Raw genomic sequence first — 23,970 nt, forward strand, 5'->3', positions numbered from 1 at the left:
GGCGAATAACGCAGAGAGCGATTGTTTATAACACCTGTACGCCCGGATGTAACCGAAGCTAATGCGATTCCTAACGGTTTTTGTTGTAAACCTTTTTATCATTGTGTAAAAACAGCTTCCATTGTTAATTGAAACTTCAGATTTGTTTGTTTTTTTCGTTTCAAATTAAGGGGTATTGCCGAGCGCAATGGCCGACACCATCAGGTGAAAACAGTTTATTCAGAAAACGTACATAGAAACATTTTCACTCAAAATTAGTTATACATTGGCGTTAATAGGCATTATTTTCTGACCTTCACGTGTGTGTTATTCTGTACCTATGTATTTTGTCAACCCATAAAGTTTTTTGAAGAAAACTGGCGAGAAACATCACAAAACCACATTCATTTTCATGTCCACAAAATCCAAAACAGTACCTGCACTCGGCAATACCCATTAAGATTGGTATCGGTGTATCCTTTGCAAGTAAGACAGCAATGCAATGAATGGAAAGGTCTGCCATCGATGGACTAGGATGTGGACACCGTTCATGGCTGACCAGGACAGCATTCAAGATGTGATGGAAGTTTGGTCTGTGGAATTTCCTGTCGAGTGTAGCAAACTGTTAACACTCGTGTGTGAGGAATGTAATGCCAAAGGCATACCAAGCATACCAACAGAAGTCATGTTACAAGTTTTTACTTAAGTTGGTACTGCAAAATCCGAAATAATCGAAAGGAATGAAGAGACGAGATCAGTGTTGTGTGTATGATCAGTGCGTCATCACAAACTGTTGTAAAATTCCCACAAAGGTAGCCATTAGAGAGTAGTTTGAGTGCTTCTTCTGTGAAGCTATGTATCGGTATAGACATTTGATCTTTGTTATCACTATATATCGCCCAAGGTCTTAAAACTGAGTTAAATTCAGTCTGCTTCTGTGACAAAGACATAAAGTCCTTAATCCATTCTTTGTCAAATATGTTTCTTACCTCGATAGGTAAAAATGCAGTTGTTAAAAGTATTCCACTGTCTAAATTAATCCACATGTTAATTAGTTTACTGTCAGACATTTTGTTTATTGCAGAGACAATTATACCATTATATTTACATTTGTCTGACATTGTCACTATATAGTCTGTTTGAGAGCTCTGGTATTGATGTACGTTTAAATGCCATCCATCACGCGCTACACTTATCAGCGTATTAATACAACACAAACCGGAACTACAATATCCAGGATAATTAAATTTAACGACTGATTATTTTGTTTATATTATTTGTTATAAAAGATATGCCATTTCCGCATTACGTTGATAATAAAATGATTAACAAAATTGATTTTTTTTTTAAATTGTCCATGTACTTTTTTGTGCCAAAAAGCACGCGACCATATTCCGGCTGTTCCAACAACTGACAAAAAGTCTGCTGTCGGTAAGGCGGGAATTACGGATTTTAAATATGAGTTATAGCATTTAAAGAATAAAAAAAGTAAAAGGAATGTAAATATAAGCGTTGAATTGTTTTTGTATGGTATCTATGATATATTTGAATGCCAGAGCTTTGCAAGCAAATCATAATGTGCGTTAATCATAATGTGCTAACGCACATTATGTAGGGACACAGTGGTTTAAATTGGTTCGTTTTCAACCGGTTTCAGAATGTTAAAGAAGTCACACGACGCCAAAACGATGTTTTGGTCACCCACAGAAAAAATGTCACAAATCAATTGCACAAGTGTAGCAGTCATGTCTTCTACTTCAGGGTGCACTGCGGTCTCCAACATAGCATATTAGAAAAGCATAATTTTTGATTCACCCATTAATTTATTCGCCATAGAAACAATAAACTTTCTTTTAGTTCAGCATAGGTTAATGTATGTACAGTCGATTCGTGACTTTCCCTTTTAGACTAATGCCTGTTGCAATTTATGATTTGTGCTCGTTTTGATTAGTACAATGTATACAATTAGAGGTTGCGTAAGTTAAGAAGAAATCACGAAAACAATGAAAATAAACATGGTTTAATTAATGTCACAAGTAAGACAATAGGTAATAGATAAGTATACATGCAAATAATATCCATTTAAAACAATAGTAAACGTTTGAATATTAGAACCGTACAATACATTTCAGTAGATACACACTGGGTAATAACATATAATGCTAATAAACACGAACAAAGAAAGCTGAAATATTCCAAACAATCTGTCACACTATGCTTCTGAGCCACACATCCGACACAGTTTGTTCTTAATTGTGCCCAGCTTGTTAACTGTGGCATATCATGTTTGTATATCTGTCCCAGTTTGTTAACCGGCCGAACTTGTTAACTCCGGCCCAGCTTGTTAACTTTGACCAAGCTTGTTACGTAGTCGTTCGTACTCTTGTAACCTGTAACAAAGAAATATTAAGAGTATCTAACATATGGTAATATGGAGGAAGAACATTTTACGACAAACGGGTAATTATTTATATTTGACAAAGAAAATAAAATAATTTCATTATAGACACCAGATAAGAGAGAGAGACCCGTGTCATTCATCTTGGACCAAGTATCCTTTTCCTTAAGACAGTCATTTCTTCATAATGGTATTATACAATGTAACAAAAAAACCCTACATAAACCAAATCTTAACCTTGATCTTCTATCCGTTGACTCACCTTATTAGTACGATTTTGATCATATTTGCTGCACAATTCAGCAAATATTTACCATGCATCTTTGGTCCGGTGACCCTGATCTTTGGTCGTTCGACCAAACGCATGATCATAATCAACTTTGTTATCCTCACAATGCCATTATGAATTAATTACCAATTTTAGAGACGGGACATTTTACCTTTGACCCGGTGACCTTGATCTTTGATCAGACATTTTATTGGATGATTCTGACCTGCTTTGTATCCTATTGCAACCCGATTTGACAATGACCTCGGTCATGCAGACCTGTTTTTTCAGTCAACTATGTTAGATAATATCGGGAAAATATTTACTTGAATTCATATTTTGTGACGTTCTATTTTATTTTCAATGACAACCTATTCAGGGATATACTGATTGAAATGTATTGAACACCACCGGTGGGTGACGTATCAACCAAGTGAATTGTAGATGTTCAAAAGTTATGGGTGGGATTTCTTTAACTGAAAGAATTGCTTTCCTTTGCAGCACAATAAACATCCATGTGTGTTATACCTACATGTTTCCAATACATATACCATCTAGACGTTTAAAGGTGTTTACTTTGAGGTATCGTCTGTTGGGCCACTTACCTGAGAGCGTTCACCTTGATGAAGCCCTTAGCGTCTACCGGATCATAGTTGCCTTGAACGTTCATACTGAAATATTGTAAATGATTAAAACCTCATCATTTCGTTTTTGTATCAACTTAGTTGTCTATAATAATGAGAATTTTACATCGTCATGAGTGATTAATATGTCATTGACCTGGACCTGGCTGACAATTTTATTGCTGGTCTATAGCAAATTTGAACTGCTCGCACTTGCGGTCTTGGTTTTTTTTCATTGTAAAGCAAGTGAAACTAGGTTGTGTCATGTGACAGGTCAGAAGGACTGCAACAACTAGATAGTACAACAATTTAGAATGACAATTGATCAGAGACAGCCATATAACTCGACTTAATCATTTTTGCATGACGCAATTTTTGCGTGTTGCGTCTGTGTTCATGACGTCGTTTTCTACGCTTGTGTTTACGTACTACGCCTGTGTTGTGGCTCCATTTACTGAGTGTTACGCCTCTAAGCATGCCTGTTATATCTAAACATGTCCAGACATAGCAGGTAGTAAAAGAAGCCACGATTAGATGATTTTAATCAGTTAAACAACCACATTTCCCTTAATACATATAAGTACAGCATTAACACACATTTATTTATGGGTTTATCGATATATTGATTAGAAAATAAAATAACAAACTTGCTACTTTAATTAAAATATCTCTACGTTTATACGTTACCTGACGAGTTCTTCATTATAGAGACTGAGCGGAGATTGTCTCGCTAAGACGTAGACGGATCCCTTATACACTTTCACGCGCACCGTACCTTCTACGTGCTCCTGGCTCTTATTAATACAGAAACGTGTAAACTCGCATTCCGGACTGAACCAAAATCCTAGATGACAGAAAACAAAGAACGAGTATAAAAGAACATATATACTAAAAAACGAAGCAATTTGCATAAACTGAATTTCGGAAGCATCATGGAAAGGCTAAAATCCTAGATATTTTTTTTAGAAATAATGCAATTTCATGGAGAGTAGATATCGAGGGAAACCGTCGTCTGTATATTAAATCTAAGAACAGTACAAAATGAAAATAACATAGATAAACCAAAATTCAATAAAACAAAAGGGTTATGTTAACGTAGATGTAGACTACATGCCAGGATAACAGAAAAAGGAAAATTTAGATGTAAGAAGAAAGAAAAAACAAAAAACAAAACAAAAACAAAACAAAAACAAAAACAAAAGAAAACAACAACAAAAAAACCACAGCCAAACATATGACATAAGCCAATACGTACGACAGAAACAAAAGAGACGAAATACAGAGAAAAGACAAACCAAACATCGACAAGAGATCCCAGAGGGATCTTGGCGCCCACCATTGAATGATCTTCATAGGTTCCATGTCAGATTGATCTTTTCTCTACTTTTCCCTTCATTTTACTAATCTGTGCAAATTGAGACATCCCTCCAATACTTTTTAAACAAGGGAATCCTAGCTATATAAGAAATTTGAGATTTAACGATAATGGCTGTTTGTTTGCCAGGTTGTTTTCAGGACAGACTGGTCCAAAAATGCAATACAAGGGACCAAGGGGAACCTACTTATGAAATTTGAGAAAGATCCATTCAGTACTTTGAGAAATAGAGATAACAAACTTCAATTGTCAAAATCCAAGATGGCGGTCTGTCGGCCATATTGTTTTCCAATTGATCTCAAAATGGAATTCGCATAACGAGGCACCAAGGGGAACCTCCATATGAAATTTGAGAAAGATCCATTCAGTACATTCTCAGAAATAGCGATAACAAACTTCAATTGTCAAAATCCAAGATGGCTGCCTGTCGGCCATATTGTTTTCCAATTGATCTCAAAATGGAATTCGCATAACGAGGCACCAAGGGGAACCTCCATATGAAATTTGAGAAAGATCCATTCAGTACATTCTCAGAAATAGCGATAACAAACTTCAATTGTCAAAATCCAAGATGGCTGCCTGTCGGCCATGTTGTTTTCGGATTGGTTTCAAAACGGAATATGCATAACTAGGCACCAAGGGAAACCTATATATGAAATTTCAGAAAGATCCATTCAGTACTTTCTCAGAAATAGTGATAACAAACTTCAATTGTCAAAATCAAAGATGGCTGCCTGTCGGCCATGTTGTTTTCCGATTGGTCTCAAATCGCTATATGCATAACAAGGCACCAAGGGGAACCTACATATGAAATTTGAGAAAGATCCCTTCAGTACTTTCTCAGAAATAGCGATAACAAACTTCAATTGTCAAAATCAAAGATGGCTGCCTGTCGGCCATGTTGTTATCCGATTGGTCTCAAAACGCAACATGCATAACTAGGCACCAAGGGGAACCTTCATATGAAATTTGAGAAAGATCCCTTCAGTACTTTCTCAGAAATAGCGATAACAAACTTCAATTGTCAAAATCCAAGATGGCTGCCTGTCGGCCATGTTGTTTTCAGATTGGTCTCAAAACACAACATGCATAACTAGGCACCAAGGGAAACTTACATATGCAATTTGAGAAAGATCCATTCAGTACATTCTCAGAAATAGCGATAACAAACTTCAATTGTCAAAATCCAAGATGGCTGCCTGTCGGCCATGTTGTTTTCGGATTGGTCTCAAAACGCAATATGCATAACTAGGCACCAAGGGAAACCTATATATGAAATTTCAGAAAGATCCATTCAATACTTTCTCAGAAATAGTGATAACAAACTTCAATTGTCAAAATCCAAGATGGCTGCCTGTCAGCCATGTTGTTTTCCGATTGGTCTCAAATCGCAATATGCATAACTAGGCACCAAGGGGAACCTACATATGAAATTTGAGAAAGATCCCTTCAGTACTTTCTCAGAAATAGCGATAACAAACTTCAATTGTCAAAATCCAAGATGGCTGCCTGTCGGCCATTTTGTTTTCCGATTGGTCTCAAAACGCAATATGCATAACTAGGCACCAAGGGGAACCTACATATGAAATTTGAGAAAGATCCCTTCAGTACTTTCTGAGAAATAGCGATAACAAAAATTGTTTACGGACGGAGGGACGGAGGGACGGACGGACGGACGGACGGAGGGACGGACGGACGGACGGACGACGGACCACGGACGCAGGGCGATTTGAACAGCCCACCATCTGATGATGGTGGGCTAAAAATACGTGGACAAAAAACTGGATAACAGCAACTATATACAACACTGTACCATTGGATCGATGGATATCGAAAAACATGCCCATACATGATATCAAATAGTTATAAGCGACATAGAATAATATACTGCCCAAACACTCAGAGAATGTAGCAACACGTTCGTGTATCATGAGATTCCTAAAAACAGTCATTCATACCATAGTTCCATTTCTTTTATAGCCTAATCACTTACCTCGATACACTTGATCAGAAAACTTGACATCGAGTTCACGTTTAATTCTTCGTACCTCCTACAATTTCAATTAATCCTCACTTAGCTTTGTCAAATAGTTATCAAAGAAAACGAGAAAAAGTGAAAGTAACGATTCAGATAACAGTTATATAATCATTACACATCATTGCAAATTGGAAAGTCTTTTATGTCATTTTAAAAAAACCGAATTGAGTCCAACGTAGTCAAATCGAAAATTTCGTTCATTTTATGTTAACATGTAATCTACTATTTCAACAAATGTATTAATGTTCAAATTACAGTTATAAGCCTACTTCAAGTTGTCTTTGATATATACTGATGACGTGTTTTATTTTAACAAAGCATTTGGCAATATCAGTTGGATGAATATAAGCTGGATATGCCTTACTCTCATTTACATCAGCTACTCTCCTAGATTTCTACGAACAAAGTTACAAACAGGGACATCTTACAACTAGTCTATATGATTAACATGATAGTTTTAATGTCAGTGGAGTGTACTTTCCATTTCTAGAAAAAGTAACATTCCCGCTTCCCCAACACACGGTGATTATATGTAGTTTGATATTTAGGGGGTTTCTGAGACAGATATTGACTGCTGACAGAACAAAAACGTATAACACATGACCTGGATAAATAAAGGTTGATGAAATCTATTGGAAAGCCGTTATTAACAATCACAAAGGAACATTATAGTCTCTTGTATGAACTGAAGATTGAAGTCTTTGATGCTAGTTATTACGCGTGGTGGTTCCATTGTTCCTATACCGATTCTTATTTTGATAACTTAATATTGCCTGGTATTGTTCGAGAATTATTATCGTCTCCATACACAAATTATGAATATTACATTCCGATTCTAAATTTATCAATACTATCCACGCCATTACTTTCATTACCCTTTACGTTACGTGATGTATTACTACAGATATGCTGTTTTGTTGTGTCATGAATACAATCGAGTTATTTCAGAAACATCCACTCATATGATAAGTATATGTTACCAGTGTCTATGTAACAAACCTTATCCATGGTGAACACCTCCATATCGGTGTGAGCAGTGGCCAAAATAGCGCCTCCTGGAGTTTCGTAGATACCTGACGATAGAGAAGAAGAATAGAGAATGGGACACATTATTTACAAGAAACTGGATATAATGCTGATAAGTTTTCTTGTGAAGCAGGTTCTCTATTCAGTAACTATTCGAAGCCAGTGGCTACATGTGAAAGATTTGAGCTATTCGGAAACTAGAGGAGGTAAAGTCTAACACATTGTAACTTGTTCAACAAACAATCAAAATATGTTACGCTGGTTACTTTGGTAAAAGGCACGACTTTTTCATAACAATTATGCAGTTTTAGAAAGTAACACTTCAGTTTCTATCTTATTTCGACTCCAAACCTACTTAGCACCAGCTAACGTAACACGTTATAGACATCGTCAGATATACTATGGGAGTGATTCGTCTGACTTACCTCGGGATTTCATGCCAATAAATCTATTCTCTACAATGTCTATTACTCCGACACCATGCTTCCCTCTAAAAGAAAGGGGAAATTTGTCACAAAGCATACATGTAAATTGTGTTTGCAACCAAGACATATGCTGTTATATAACTATACTTCTATTAATATGATTTAACAATTTACATTTGAGTTAATGACGTCATATCCCTTTAATATATATTATACTGATATAACATTAACGCTCAGCACTAAAAACGTGTGTTTTAGGTCTATAATATCATTAATAATATACATTTATTTTTTAAATATGCTATTAAATGTAAAATTTAATTCTACTTGAAACAAGCATTGTTATTGGCTCACAACAACTTACGTCATTGTTTGTAACGTCACTCTTTATTGTCTGGAAGAGACGTGTAGTAATTTCATAGAAAGAGAAAAGTACGTTGTGGATATTAAAACAGCAAATTTAATGTTGTAACATTGAAATCGATGTCACAATAACAACAGAGAATACATCCATTAAAACTAAACTGTAATTCTAACTCAAAAGCAATAAAAATAAAGGAGGGAGGGCGGCAAATACGAACACAAAAAGTGTTAGGAAAATAAGACCATGCGTTACGGCAAGGTAAGCGTATACTTCTTAAAAGATGATACCTGCCACATAACCAAAGAAATTTTGATCACTTAGCACGTATCTTTATGCATTGCAATGGGGGATGTAGAGCAAGTATCGAGATCTCTCGAGGTGGGTACACAGGGTATACATACCCGATCTGATTGAGATACAGGAACAGATCTAGAGCGTCCGTCTTGGTCGTGCCGTCCTCCAGATTGGTAACCTTGATCGGTAAACCTGGTTAATTACAAATAGGACTGATATTATTATAATAACAATACATTCACAGCTTCATTGAATAAGTTTCATCATTTTACTCTGATATATCTCGCTATTCATAAACTGACAAGGCTGTAAACTAAAAATCTTGTCTTTACATTGATATAAAATTTGAATCTTGGTCTTTAAATTCAGTCGCTTATAAAAAAAAAGGCCATATAACCCAATAAAGAAAGGAATGAGGTCACGAAATCACTCACAAGTTCAGTCCTAAAATCATGGAAAATAAAAGAAAGACAAGAAAAATATTTTCTATTTTATCCTTTTATTGATGATCTCGTGATCTTACTGTATAAGTAACAGATCAAGAATAGTATTGCGGATTTTTATTTTGAATAAAATCTATCTCACGATTTTGTTTCATCTTTTGTTTAAATACAGGACATACTGAGATAATCATGATACAACAATGTGTTTTCTTTTTTTTATGTTTTTACGTATTCAATCAAAATATGGTTTACATTTCATTCAACTGTTGTTGCTGAAAATTGCAATAAAAGGTTCCTATATGGAAAATGCGAGCAGACTAGTATGACATAGTACACAATATAAACCGTGTGGTACGCTGAAAATTGAGTTGCGGGTCAGGTAAGATCTAACAAAAAGGAAAAATCGGAGAAAGGAAAGTGAAATAAATCAAAACGTTTTGGATACCATAATGAAAAGACAGTGACGAGGTCTAACAGTATTGAACAAACTTTAATTCCAAGTCCTTCCGGCAGTAGCTCTTCAGAAGACTGATCAAATAAAATACTAGTAATGACATTTTAAAGGGCCTTAACGGTCATCTGACTCTAAAGACCCGCGTACTATTGTAGTATACTGTACATGCTCAGAAGCAAGTATATATAGTGGCACTGTTGACCATGGCGGCCGTTGTGGATTTTGGACTGACCAGAAAATAAACAACACTTGGTAAGAACCATCTCAGGATCCTTTCTGGTAAGTTAGAGCTGAATCCCACTACTGGAACTTGAGAAGAAGTTTGAACAGGAAAACCATGATTGCGCAATTATGTTACAAAATGGCCGCCGTGCCTGCCATGTCAAAGTTCGGGTCAGATGACCTAAAAATAAGTAGTTAATAGTTCTAGTTGTTGTTGTCAATGTTTGGATGCATTTCTTCTCCCGTGGGGTCGCGATAAATATGTTCATTCTCTTGCGGGTTATCAGGAATGACCTTGAGAGTCAGCTGTCCTATCTTTCTTTCTGTCACAATGACTTAGGTTTGGGATTGGTATAGTTTGTGACAGAACAAAAAATAATCAATACTGTGTGAATGACTTACATTAGGGAAGAAATATACTGTATGTATAGAGGATTTGGGAATTTCTCTGAATTTTAGTGGTCATCCTAGTGTATTCCTTTACTTTATGGTTGTAACTCTCAGACCAAAAAAAATAGCCAGTCTGTTCTGTTCTGGTTCAGTCAGTCTGAAGGCTGAATCGCGTAAGCATAATACGCAAGGGCGTTTTATGAGTTCGTGATTACAAAGACTTTACCTAAGATATACATAGCCATAGATATTTTATACTGTGGTGTTTCCAAAAAATGAAAACTCGTCGTATTAGAACTTAAATTTCCGCAATAAATGAGATTACATTTTGAACGCATCAATTTAATGATGAAATTCATATTCGTCTGGACTTATCAATCTTTCTCGCGAATCATAAAGTACGTCAAAACGAGTATGATTAGAAAATTATGAGTTTTGCCCTAAAATTCAATACATATGAAATTACACATTGTACCAGCAAAAAATGTGAAATGTTCGTTTGATTTTTAATTGCTTAGTTTGAAGTATTTTTAGCGTCAAATATACCGTATTTAATCTTTAAAGTCAAAGATTGACCAAAATATCAACAGAAAATTTAGCACTGTTCCTTTAATTTTCCCCCAAAATTTTATTTAATGAAGTATCCTAAATATTAATCAAAATATGTAAAAAGAGTAATTTAGTTTATGTCTGTTTACAGAGAACAGCTTAATGATTAAACAAATTTGAGTCCAATGGTATGTTCTCAGCACTGTGATGAACAGTTTTCACTAGTTGTCGCTGTTTTCGCTCCAACATTTCATCACTTGCATTGTACATCAAAATAAATATTTCCCTCATTTAAAGTTGCTTTTCAGGTGCATTTTAGTATGCAAGTGCAATGTTGTGGGCCTATTTTGACCATTCGTGGCTCTACCCCTTTTCCTAGTTTTCCTATGCGTTGATATAAGATAAAGATATTTGTCCTTCGCGCTCAACAATAGAACTGAATTAAGTATAAGAAAACAGCCAAACAGGATTAAACTCGTAGCAATCACACTGCTTATTGTGCGTACATCATGCAAAAGTTTATTCTATTATACTAGTAAACAACTTATTTAAACAAGCAGTTAATAATCTGTGTAAATTATTCATGATAAATAATACATTTCCTGATACTATGCAAATATAATAAATGTAACGAGTTTGTACTGAGTAGAGATATCAGAACGATGTATCAACCATAACAACGGTGCACTATGATGATTAAAGTCTGACATGCCATGTATTGGTTACGTGACAGTTAAAGAATTAAATGTAAAAAAAGACAGGGCAAATGTTTGATTCGAGTAAAGAAAATTGCTTTTAGTTTTTTGTTGTAGAATGTGCTATTAAGTATAATACAGGAATTAGACAGAGACACAACTATGTGCAAGATTGATGCATTAGAGCTTCCTCCCATACATCCTTCAATTGATATGGAATATGCTGGAAAAATAAGATTTTGATAACCTTTCGCAAGCTGTGTGTTGGTTAGCACAAAAATTATGGAATCAGATATGCACTACATCTCTTGGATGCTTTTATCACCTTCGTAAAACCAGGAATATTTGGAGAAAAAACATGCTGCATAATATCACATCTTCAATACATTGAACATCTCCATGGCCATTCACAAAAAATATGGACGTGAAACAGCACTTAAGTATGTATCATCTTAGACTCACATAAGTCACAGAAATCATGCACTAAAAGGGAATACATATAATTGCAACTCTCAGATCATTTAAGTTTCGCCAGCAAAGTAGTGATTCCAGAACAAAGCTTTGTGTCATATATTATTACCAACTCAACATGTATCACCATATCAGAATTTATAAGGAATGTCGGGAAGATATCACAATGTGAGTAGCATCTCTTACTAATTGGAATGGAGAGGCTATTTTCTGTTATCAATATATCACGACTGATGAGGATATCAAGCACAAGTCGATTGTGAGGGCGACTAATTTACAGCTTTTGAGGAACTCTACGACCCTTGTGGTGGTAGCTATAATGTAGACAAATGTAGAGGCTTGCGTATCATGTTTATATGCGACAGTACAGCCACAGTAAACAATTCTGCAAAAAGTTGATCAAGAGCTTCCAACATCATGTCTTTCATGAGACGTCTATCTAAACATGTCTCTGGCAAGAAAAATCTAATTGTCGATGCCTTGTCTCGTTTGCAGATGGCTCGATCCAACGGCGGAAGTTATTCCATGCCAAATACCACACCCTTCTGAGGTTCTATGGCACTCGGACCCGTAGTCCAAGAACTTTAAGAGTCGGTCATAGCACCCAGTTCTAGACAGGCTTACGCTACATGATTCCTTCAGTTCCTGCTAATGATCGGTATGCACGTATCATTCCTGCTAATGATCCGTATGTACATATCAGAGGATACTTTGATATACTTCGTCACTCGCTGTCACAGCAACGATCTATCTTATACTACTTTTAAATTGTATTTGTGTTATGTAAGGTTTATGTGCCTTTAAACAACTTATTCTATCTGGACAACACCAACTTAATCCGTATACAGGATGTGAGGGGAGGAGTGACACACGTGCTGCGTTACCCGATTACATTTAACATTCTCAGAGATGATTGTGACTATTTATGCGTAAGACCCCAGTCTTTAGAGGAACTGAGTTGGTATTGTTTTTTTGTATTTTCTTCTTAAGATGTGGCGAATTTACCGTAAATAAGCCATTTGACCATCATACCAATCTATGTGTTCAGGACTTGGTCATAGCAGACGGTTATGTGTTGCTGCATCTAAGAAGATTTAAAACTGACTTGCTCAAGTCAGGTGCTACAATTAAACTATTCAGGACTGACAACTAAATACATATCGGCACGACAACGTTAGACATCATCTCCAGATGGTCATTTGTTTGTTCTGAACTGGAGCAATGTAACCAAACGTTACAGCACAAATCGCAAATAGATATACTGAATATTCTGAGCTCGAGCTTCTGGTTGGTATTCATAAAAAATGACTGATACTATATCAACAAGGTGTATGTTACTATATCAACAAGGTGTATGTTACTATATCAACAAGGTGTATGTTACTGTATCAACAAGGTGTATGTTACTGTATCAACAAGGTGTATGTTACTGTATCAACAAGGTGTATGTTACTTATCAACAAGGTGTTACACTCGAAAAGTCGGAAATGGGGATGAGCTTCAATTCACTTTGAATTGAAATTTAATCCTACTAGAATTTTCGGTATCGTTTTGATGACTATAACAAACATACAGTACATACTGTATCCAAACTGACTTACAATGGAATGGGTTCCACTCTGATTGACTACTTATTTCGACACAAATTTTCTTTATCTTTCAGGTGTCTGATATATATATCATGGATCTCATATTTTTCTTATAATTAATTTTCCCTATTATTTTGTAAATAATTTTCTGTTGACATAAAAGGATAAGTGTTTCACCGACCATTTTTGAACTCCAGTTCCAGTCTCTCTGATTTATCAGGAGCGTCTTCCGGGTGAACAGCCATTTGGAGCATACTCTTAGGGAACTCCGTCTTGGGATCCTCAAGGATCCCTGATTCGTAACTGAAGACAAAGAAATCAAAGTCCTCGTCTAAACAGCTGATTGTATCAATTCATATTAATATATATAAAAAGAAATCTGTTGATAAAAACAGCATTAGACACAATAAAAACGGTTGACTGAAAATGCGTCCAACTTCCTCAACTTCAAAGATTAGAGCACGACAATACCTTATATGCATCAAGTTGGCGTCCATACTCCATGGGGTTTTAGGCGTTACTGGTAAGGGGATGTCATTTTTCTGAAATCATATCAAATTAATTAAATTATTAAATTGCGTTTGTTACATATTATATTTCAAATAAGTATTAATACACGATGTAGTTTTAAATATATGAATACATAATAGAGTTTGGAATAAGTATGAATACATAATATAGTTTAAATAAGTATGGATACAAGATATGGTTTTAAATATATATTAATGCATATTATAGTTTAAGGTAGACCGACCCTTCTGTGACGTCACAGACATGAGTCCGGCGATCCGGCGTCCGGCGATCCGGGCCCTTGATTATATTCACGAATAGTTACATCTGGTTTAATTTTCAAGTCAGCTGGGAGATAAATGTTTAGGCCTACAGCACGATGCGGTCAAGAGGTAAAGGGGTCAGTTTTGTAAAACTAAAAGACTAGGTAAGGCTTATGCTTCCAATGAAGTGAGAACATAAATTAAAGATGGTCCATTGAAAACAAGGACAGCGCCGATGTATCACATAATGTGCCAATGTGTGACGACCATATAACGTTAGTTACAATCTCGGCGGAGACAATTTATATCAAGTCAGGAAGAGGTTAGCACATCTCCAATTTATGGCAATGGAGAACAAGAGGACACTTCATGGCGCACGGGCCGACGCATAGTGGAGTTGGGGACTTTGGCCGATGCTCTAAAAGTACATGCACTTTGCGGCAACCAACAATTACTTCAGTATGTACTCCATCTGTCAGATTGTATATTGTTTGGGGAACGTAAGTTCGGCCTTGCGCACTTTACATGTGATATATTGTTATTCAGAATGCGAGGTAGTCAACCATATTCCAACCGCGGCTAGACACAGATCAGAAAAAGGAGGAAACGCATGGGACGTAAACACAAAACTTGCAACATGCATTGATGGTATAAAAGATCTATATAAACTCTCACGAAATTTACGTTGACATTCGACAATTTTTCAAAAACCTAAAACCCGTGAAATTGATGTAGATGTTAAGTGCCTTTTTACTCATATTCTGGATATATTATAAATATTGTATTTAATTAACTGTAGGCCTATAAAACACGTTTCTTGTGATCGGTCTAACTTTTAGGCTGGAGATTTCACTCCATGGGGAGCTCTCTACCAGGTTCGAGCAGTTTTATAAATAGATCACAACAAAAACGGATGACGGATTGACAAGCACAAATTCGGACCCTTTAAAGAGGCATGACCGTGAATGAATTGTAACGAGTTGCATAAATGCAAAAAATACATAAACAAAAACCATCAAAAGGCCAACTCTGTTAATTTCTACATCACTACCATGTCAGCAAATTGCGGCGCCCGGGTGTAAAGCTCAAGAGCGTCTTCGTTGCCACAGGTGTAAAATACGGAAATGTTTAATTTTCCTATTTAACTATTACCAATCAATCCAATAAGACTTGATGATGTCAAAATATATAATTCCGATAAACTGTGAGATTTACAGTCATTTCGATCGCGGATTTTGCTGTATATGTTGCATAATTCGTGGATTGCGGCATAATTTGGTCATACCCGCCTACAATGTGGGCGAATTAGCAAAAAATGAGAGGTGTTTTTCCTGTCAGTTATCCTTGCAAGTTATAGCCAATTTATCATTTTGTTCCGTGGTCGGGTTATTTTGCTTGAAGGACATCATTATCACATCAAAAAAGAGAAAAAATATCCCAACCGTTCTTCCGATCCCGTCTTCGGCGTTCATTTTCTATCGAAATTATCGTTGCCCGGGTGTAAAATTCATCGATGCCCAGGTGTAAGCACCGGCGTCCGGTCAGTACGATTGAACCCGGTGAGTAAAGCCTGGGGTCGCGGTTCGATGACGGTGGAGGCACACTACTTGCTTTTCTGTTACATCGGTTGACCACTCCAAGCGCAAGCTATATGAAAATGAGAGGCTTCGTTGGGGATAAAACCTGGGTTAATGTGTGTTCGGGGCGAACACGTTTGAAAAGTGAGGAATAGTGAGGCAGGTTTTAATTGTAAATAGGGTACATAGTGATTTCAGGTGGGGGAATTTCCATTAAGTCAGTCGGTAGAGCGACGGAGCAGTAAGCAGAGGGTCGCGGGTTTAACCCCTGGTGGCGGCACTAAATTCGCTTTCCTGTTATATATATGAAAATATTGTTGTATCGTCTGCCCTTTTACGTTGTTAGTAGCAAAGAAATATGGCAGTAGAATACTGATGCCATTATTAAGTGCACGATCATTTGGAATCCAACAATGCAAAGTAAAGACAATGAAATTCACATCAGGACAAACAATAAACAAGTCTGTCACTCAACTTGCAGTGTTCGAAAGTAAAGGTGGTCCGATGGCCAGAGGCTATAGAAAACCTGGTCGGTCTATGTAAAATTTCTCAGTGTTGGCCCCAATGGCTATGAAAAGTTTGAGTCCTGACATACATTACAATTCATGTAAACAACATTCCAATATTTTCTGACAAATGATGATATGAAATCCGAGCTTAAAATAGAGTTTTTTTTTAACCCATAATAGCGTGTTATTACTGGATGATGCAAGCGTTTGCGTGACAGTAATGCTACTTTTCAACAATATGTTTACAAAATGGGTCTATGGAAAAATGACTTGGGCTATGGGATTTCAATTTTTTGTAGACATACTGTCTAAGGAATTTTCATATATACTTTCATGTATAGATGTTTAGATGTAATACATAGTTATGTTACAATGTGTTGTAGCATTTTTTTGTGTCATTCTTTTAAATTAACCCCCCCCCCCCCCCTAAAAAAGAGTCTAAAATCTGAAAATGTGGTAGTATATATGTAACAGGAGCGTACGTTAAACTGCACCCGACTCGCCCTTGTGGACCAACAACCCAGGTCTCTCTATCACAAAGTAATAAATACCTTAGCGTACTCAAAAAGAGCATTTCTTCCTTCAAACCGGTTGTAGAATTCAGGCATTTTCCATGGCGCTATTACCTACAATAATGTATGTTTTATAAATAGCATAGTGTAATCTGAGATACAAGTATCATCTAATTACGATTTGATCTTTGTAATGAAAACAAACATTTTGTTCTTATTTTATAACTACATGTAGATGTATAAACAAGAAAATATTATTCGGATTTAGTAAATTGAAATAAATATTTCATGATTTATGCTAAATAACTAGCTTCACTTAATCACTTGCCTCTATATTAGGATGTAACGCGTACGCTCCAAGCTCAAACCGGATCTGGTCATTTCCCTTTCCTGTTGCACCATGGGATACATATTTGGCGTTCTCCGCTATTGCAACCTTTATCATGGCTCTGCAACATCATCAACAATAATAAAAACAAACAAACCATATTTGAATTAAATCCAAATTGATGTCGATACAAACAGAAAACAAGAAGAGGTTGAGAGAAATCAAAAGTCAAGGAAGCCAAACCAAGGTACGCGTGTCTTGCATCACATGCAAAACCGTCCTCATTTATAACGCACAATTCACGCATATCATTCAGGGCACAGAAGGAAATATGCTTGTCCAGCGTACAGCCGCATTTATAGCAAACCATGACTGACTGGTTTATTGCTCAACAACAGTTTCTTATATGTAAGTTATCTAATCTTTATTTACATCGTTCATTATCTTGAGCATCCCCACTGTTAATGTAGTTCTTTAATAAAGCATCTTTATCATGTTAACTGTATAGGCAGTTATTACGTAAGGAAGAAAATAAATTAATAATAAAAAGTAAGTATACTTCATGAAAATGACATTAATTTCACAGGGGAGAAAAATGTGATATATTCCGTTTGTTATTGTATCCACGAGAGTTAAAGATATAGATATGGAACAAAGAATATTAACCCTATTACTGATATCTATAGAAAATATTCGAATTACCACCATAAGTACATGATATCTGCTGCTTTCTTGTCCTCTCAATTAGAGAGAGCATGTGTTTTCTAATTGACGATTGAAGTATATAAATAAACATGAACAGTTGTATTGTACCTTGCAATGCAGGGTCGTGCCAGAGCAGTGCCAAGAAGGTACCTGTCCTCGTAAGCTGCCCCATTAGCCTGGACTGCCGGCCAAATAAACTCCTGGACAAACTCCTTCCGGACGTCTGGTATAATCATCTGTAAATCAAGCAAGACAAATACAAGTTTGTTCGTTAGGAGACAACGTAACTACGCCTTACTAGTCCGTCCGTCAGGAGACAACGTAACTACGCCTTACTAGTCCGTCCGTCAGGAGACAACGTCGCAACGGCTTACTGGTCCGTCCGTCATGAGACAACGTAACAACGCCTTACTAGTCCGTCTGCCAGGAGACAACATAACTACGCCTTACTAGTCCGTCCGTCAGGAGACAACGTAACTACGCCTTACTAGTCCGTCCGTCAGGAGACAACGTCGCAACGGCTTACTGGTCCGTCCGTCAGGAGACAACGTAACAACGTAACAACGCCTTAGTAGTCCGTCCGTCAGGAGACAACGTAACAACACCTTACTAGTCCGTCCGTCAGGAGACAACGTAACAACGCCCTACTAGTCCGTCCGTCAGGACACAACGTAACAACGCCCTACTAGTCCGTCTGTCAGGAGACAACGTAACAACGCCCTACTAGTCCGTCAGGAGACAACGTAACAACGCCCTACTAGTCCGTCAGAAGACAACGTAACAACGCCTTACTAGTCCGTCAGGAGACAACGTAACAACACCTTACCAGTCCGTCCGTCAGGAGACAACGTAACAACGCCCTACTAGTCCGTCAGGAGACAACGTAACAACGCCTTACTAGTCCGTCAGGAGACAACGTAACAACACCTTACTAGTCCGTCAGGAGACAACGTAACAACGCCTTACTAGTCCGTCCGTCAGGAGACAACGTAACAACGCCTTACTAGTCCGTCCGTCAGGAGACAACGAACAACGCCTTACTAGTCCGTCTGTCAGGAGACAACGTAACAACGCCTTACTAGTCCGTCTGCCAGGAGACAACATAACTACGCCTTACTAGTCCGTCCGTCAGGAGACAACGTAACTACGCCTTACTAGTCCGTCCGTCAGGAGACAACGTCGCAACGGCTTACTGGTCCGTCCGTCAGGAGACAACGTAACAACGCCTTACTAGTCCGTCTGCCAGGAGACAACATAACTACGCCTTACTAGTCCGTCCGTCAGGAGACAACGTAACTACGCCTTACTAGTCCGTCCGTCAGGAGACAACGTCGCAACGGCTTACTGGTCCGTCCGTCAGGAGACAACGTAACAACGTAACAACGCCTTAGTAGTCCGTCCGTCAGGAGACAACGTAACAACACCTTACTAGTCCGTCCGTCAGGAGACAACGTAACAACGCCCTACTAGTCCGTCCGTCAGGACACAACGTAACAACGCCCTACTAGTCCGTCTGTCAGGAGACAACGTAACAACGCCCTACTAGTCCGTCAGGAGACAACGTAACAACGCCCTACTAGTCCGTCAGGAGACAACGTAACAACGCCTTACTAGTCCGTCAGGAGACAACGTAACAACACCTTACCAGTCCGTCCGTCAGGAGACAACGTAACAACGCCCTACTAGTCCGTCAGGAGACAACGTAACAACGCCTTACTAGTCCGTCAGGAGACAACGTAACAACACCTTACTAGTCCGTCAGGAGACAACGTAACAACGCCTTACTAGTCCGTCCGTCAGGAGACAACGTAACAACGCCTTACTAGTCCGTCCGTCAGGAGACAACGAACAACGCCTTACTAGTCCGTCTGTCAGGAGACAACGTAACAACGCCTTACTAGTCCGTCCGTCAGGAGACAACACAACAACGCCTTACTAGTCCGTCCGTCAGGAGACAACGTAACAACGCCTTACTAGTCCGTCCGTCAGGAGACAACACAACAACGCCTTACTAGTCCGTCTGTCAGTAGACAACGTAACAACACCTTACTAGTCCGTCCGTCAGGAGACAACGTAACAACACCTTACTAGTCCGTCCGTCAGGAGACAACACAACAACGCCTTACTAGTCCGTCCGTCAGGAGACAACGTAACAACGCCTTACTAGTCCGTCCGTCAGGAGACAACGTAACAACGCCTTACTAGTCCGTCCGTCAGGAGACAACGCAACAACGCCTTACTAGTCCGTCCGTCAGGAGACAACGTAACAACGCCTTACTAGTCCGTCCGTCAGGAGACAACGTAACAACACCTTACTAGTCCGTCCGTCAGGAGACAACACAACAACGCCTTACTAGTCCGTCCGTCAGGAGACAACGTAACAACGCCTTACTAGTCCGTCCGTCAGGAGACAACGTAACAACGCCTTACTAGTCCGTCCGTCAGGAGACAACACAACAACGCCTTACTAGTCCGTCCGTCAGGAGACAACGTAACAACGCCTTACTAGTCAGTCCGTCAGGAGACAACGTAACAACGCCTTACTAGTCCGTCCGTCAGGAGACAACGTAACAACGCCTTACTAGTCCGTCCGTCAGGAGACAACGTAACAACGCCTTACTAGTCCGTCCGTCAGGAGACAACACAACAACGCCTTACTAGTCCGTCCGTCAGGAGACAACGTAACAACGCCTTACTAGTCCGTCCGTCAGGAGACAACGTAACAACGCCTTACTAGTCCGTCCGTCAGGAGACAACACAACAACGCCTTACTAGTCCGTCCGTCAGGAGACAACGTAACAACGCCTTACCAGTCCGTCCGTCAGGAGACAACGTAACAACGCAACATTAACCCCACTCATACTTCATACCTTTAGATTTATCATAACGATTTCGGAGAAAATTTTGTCATATCGGTAACTGGGTCATAAATGCAAAATAAAATAGATTTGAATGAAAACCATTGAAAAAAAAGGCCAATGAAAATAAAACCAGGCGTTCCAGGAGGGTAAATGTCGTTTCGTTTTAATGTAAACTTTATTCATTTTACAACAATTACAAAACAAGTTAAATCAACTTATATTTATCAGCCTTGTTAGCCCGGATGGAAGCGCGCAATGGGTCTTACTGTGGGAGGAAACAGAAGTACCTGGGGAAAACCCACGTGGTCGTGTAGGTGACCCCATACCTTCTCACGTTCGATCGGGGAATCGAGCCCCGACCGCCTACATGACCTAAGAAAGGCAAGTGTGTTACCACTACGCCATCCGACCATCCAATCCTTTTGCTTACTCGACGACATCCGCCAATAGGTTAAATACATTTATTATAGCAATATAATAATGTTTAATCTGACAGGTCAGATTGCGCGGTGTTTGTAAAAAGGTCACATTTAGACGGCAGCTCTGCCTATCACGTTTTGTTTGATGACGGCATTCGGAGCGATAATTGTTTTCCGTGTTTTCATTGTTCTTTCGGTAATGGAGGACTATTAACAGGCGATGTTAATACTGGAGGGGTATTATCGACTGATCTTCTCTGTAATGTATGGTTACCTTTTACCAGACGCAGGAAGCCCGAGAACAGAAAATCCGAACTTAAAATGATAATTCATAATACATTATAATATCCATGACAATAGATATACTGATTTAAATCATATAAAAAGATGAGCATCACTTAGCCAGACATTTCAAAGGAATTTCAGTAAAGTATTTGTGATAAAATAATGTTTTTGACTATCTAGATTTTGTAAAAAGGTCTTTCAAGATATAATAATTGATTTCAAATTGTTTACAGGTACAAAGTTTCTCTTTATTGGTACTGAACAGCACATACACTAAGATAATACATGTAATTGATTTCAAATCGTTTACACATACAATAAGCTGACAAGAAACCCTAAGAGTAACGTATCGATTCTGTCGTAAATTCTCCCCTGTCACGAATATTTACATCGACAATAGTGAGGAAATGGTGTTCACTTCCTAAGTAAATCAATTAATTAGTCTCATTGCCGACTGGTCTCTACGGCAGCAACGCAAGCGGTGCTTCTGACATGTACTTGTTAGAATATAATCACGTGTTGTCAATGTTAGTTCAAGCTCGAGGAGCTATCTCAATACTTTCCATTTACATGTATGCTGCTCAAAACTAACACTTGAAAGATTGCAGTCTTAATTTAACATCGAATATGTCAGTGTGGTGTCCTTGTTGTACTATATTTGTCATTATTAACATATATGATGACTGATTTGATTGTGATATACATCTAGACTCTCGCCGTTCTTTTCTAACATTCCAAATTCACCTGCTTAATTCAGCAGGCATTGCTCGATAAACTTAAAATTCCCGAATCACCCCAATTGGCTGAGCTTTTATAAAACACCTAAAATTCTGCCTCGAAGCAATATGAAGATTTTCTGATGGGCGCTGTGCGATAGATTACTTTGTAAACAATTGTCCATATCATGGGCTATCGGTTTGTGTGCTTAATTGTATTATACATATCATGGGCTATCGGTTTGTGTGCTTAATTGTATTATACATATCATGGGCTATCGGTTTGTGTGCTTAATTGTATTATACATATCATGGGCTATCGGTTTGTGTGCTTAATTGTATTATACATATCATGGGCTATCGGTTTGTGTGCTTAATTGTATAACACATATCATGGCTTCATCCCTGAGCTGATGTGGGTTATCGGATGCGTTTACAGAGCTCATGAGGGTTATCGGATGCGTTCTCAGAGCTCATGAGGGTGGGTTATCAGATGCGTTCTCAGAGCTCATGAGGGTTATCAGATGCGTTCTCAGAGCTCATGAGGATTATCGGATGCGTTCTCAGAGCTCATGAGGGTGGGTTATCAGATGCGTTCTCAGAGCTCATGAGGGTTATGGGATGCGTTCTCAGAGCTCATGAGGGTTATGGGATGCGTTCTCAGAGCTCATGAGGGTTATCGAATGCGTTCTCAGAGCTCATGAGGGTTATCGGATTCCTTCCCAGAGCTCATGAGGGCTACCGAGTGTCATGACCATTTTATACAATTAAAACAATACCTTAAATGGTAAGGGGTTATAGACGTTTAACAACTCAAGCTTTACCCCTGTTTACTTCCAAATTATCTCACAATCCACAACCCTGAAAAGCTTAAATAAACTCCCCGCCACTACATTTCCCGATATCATATCATAACCTTATAAATTCCACAATTAGCCCTGTTATGACTCCATCCTGATTATAAACCAAGCCTGCAGCCATAATTGATTCTGTTCCTACCCCTTGACTCCTCCTTCTAACTTCCATATAAAATCTACATTGATTGCGAGCTCTACAGCCAGGTACAATGTAATGAGTTTGTAAATAATAGTCGTGGTTTATAACCAAAATGACATGAACAGGTGGTCGTTATTATTTATATTACCGCCATAAAATATTGACAATATTTACAAAGTGAGGATTGTTTGTACAATCGTTAAACGTTATGTACTCATTGATCACCGTTCATTAGCGAGCTATTGTTCACATTGTACATCCTTTACAAGCTAGATATACAACAGCTAAAATAAGGAGCAACGCCAAATTGAACATGAAATTAATCGCTATTTTTATTAATACATGTATATCAATTGTTAAAATTGCATTGCCTGCTATTCATAAGTAAAAGCCTAGTCCAGACTTCGATATCACAAACATTTTCTCAAATACCAAGTTCGAATAGAGATCTAACAAAGCTAGCGAGACACTAAAGCTCGGTTTTCAGGATATAAACTTGAGAGTTATTAAAGTAATCTATGTTCCTGTTCTAATTTCACACACTAAACATAAGATTTCTATGGAGTAGTCTCAGATTTTATACTCAGTTTGATGTTATTATTATTTTTTTAAATAATTGCATTCTTCACAGCCCATCAACACTGAAAATGTCATCAGGGTCTTTAAATGGCGAGTAAAAATGAACA

General features: G+C 38.0%; 1 protein-coding gene across 1 annotated transcript in view; it reads right to left on the reverse strand.

Moving 5' to 3' along the window:
- Positions 1 to 1,983: 1,983 nt before the first annotated feature.
- Positions 1,984 to 23,970, reverse strand: part of LOC117321787 (argininosuccinate synthase-like) — a 30,209-nt gene continuing 8,222 nt past the window's right edge. Inside the window, exons 3-14 of the mRNA XM_033876350.1 lie at positions 18,116 to 18,243; positions 17,303 to 17,423; positions 17,014 to 17,088; positions 14,075 to 14,145; positions 13,785 to 13,906; positions 8,898 to 8,982; positions 8,133 to 8,197; positions 7,681 to 7,754; positions 6,637 to 6,694; positions 3,956 to 4,112; positions 3,251 to 3,316; positions 1,984 to 2,369 (exon numbers count right to left, since the gene is read on the reverse strand). Coding sequence (XP_033732241.1) covers positions 2,324 to 2,369; positions 3,251 to 3,316; positions 3,956 to 4,112; positions 6,637 to 6,694; positions 7,681 to 7,754; positions 8,133 to 8,197; positions 8,898 to 8,982; positions 13,785 to 13,906; positions 14,075 to 14,145; positions 17,014 to 17,088; positions 17,303 to 17,423; positions 18,116 to 18,243 — 1,068 coding nt within the window. The 3' untranslated portion in view covers positions 1,984 to 2,323. The remainder of the gene's footprint in view (positions 2,370 to 3,250; positions 3,317 to 3,955; positions 4,113 to 6,636; positions 6,695 to 7,680; positions 7,755 to 8,132; positions 8,198 to 8,897; positions 8,983 to 13,784; positions 13,907 to 14,074; positions 14,146 to 17,013; positions 17,089 to 17,302; positions 17,424 to 18,115; positions 18,244 to 23,970) is intronic.

The sequence above is a fragment of the Pecten maximus genome, chromosome 2 (assembly GCF_902652985.1).
Source record: "Pecten maximus chromosome 2, xPecMax1.1, whole genome shotgun sequence".
Classification (NCBI taxonomy): Eukaryota; Metazoa; Mollusca; class Bivalvia; order Pectinida; family Pectinidae; genus Pecten; species Pecten maximus.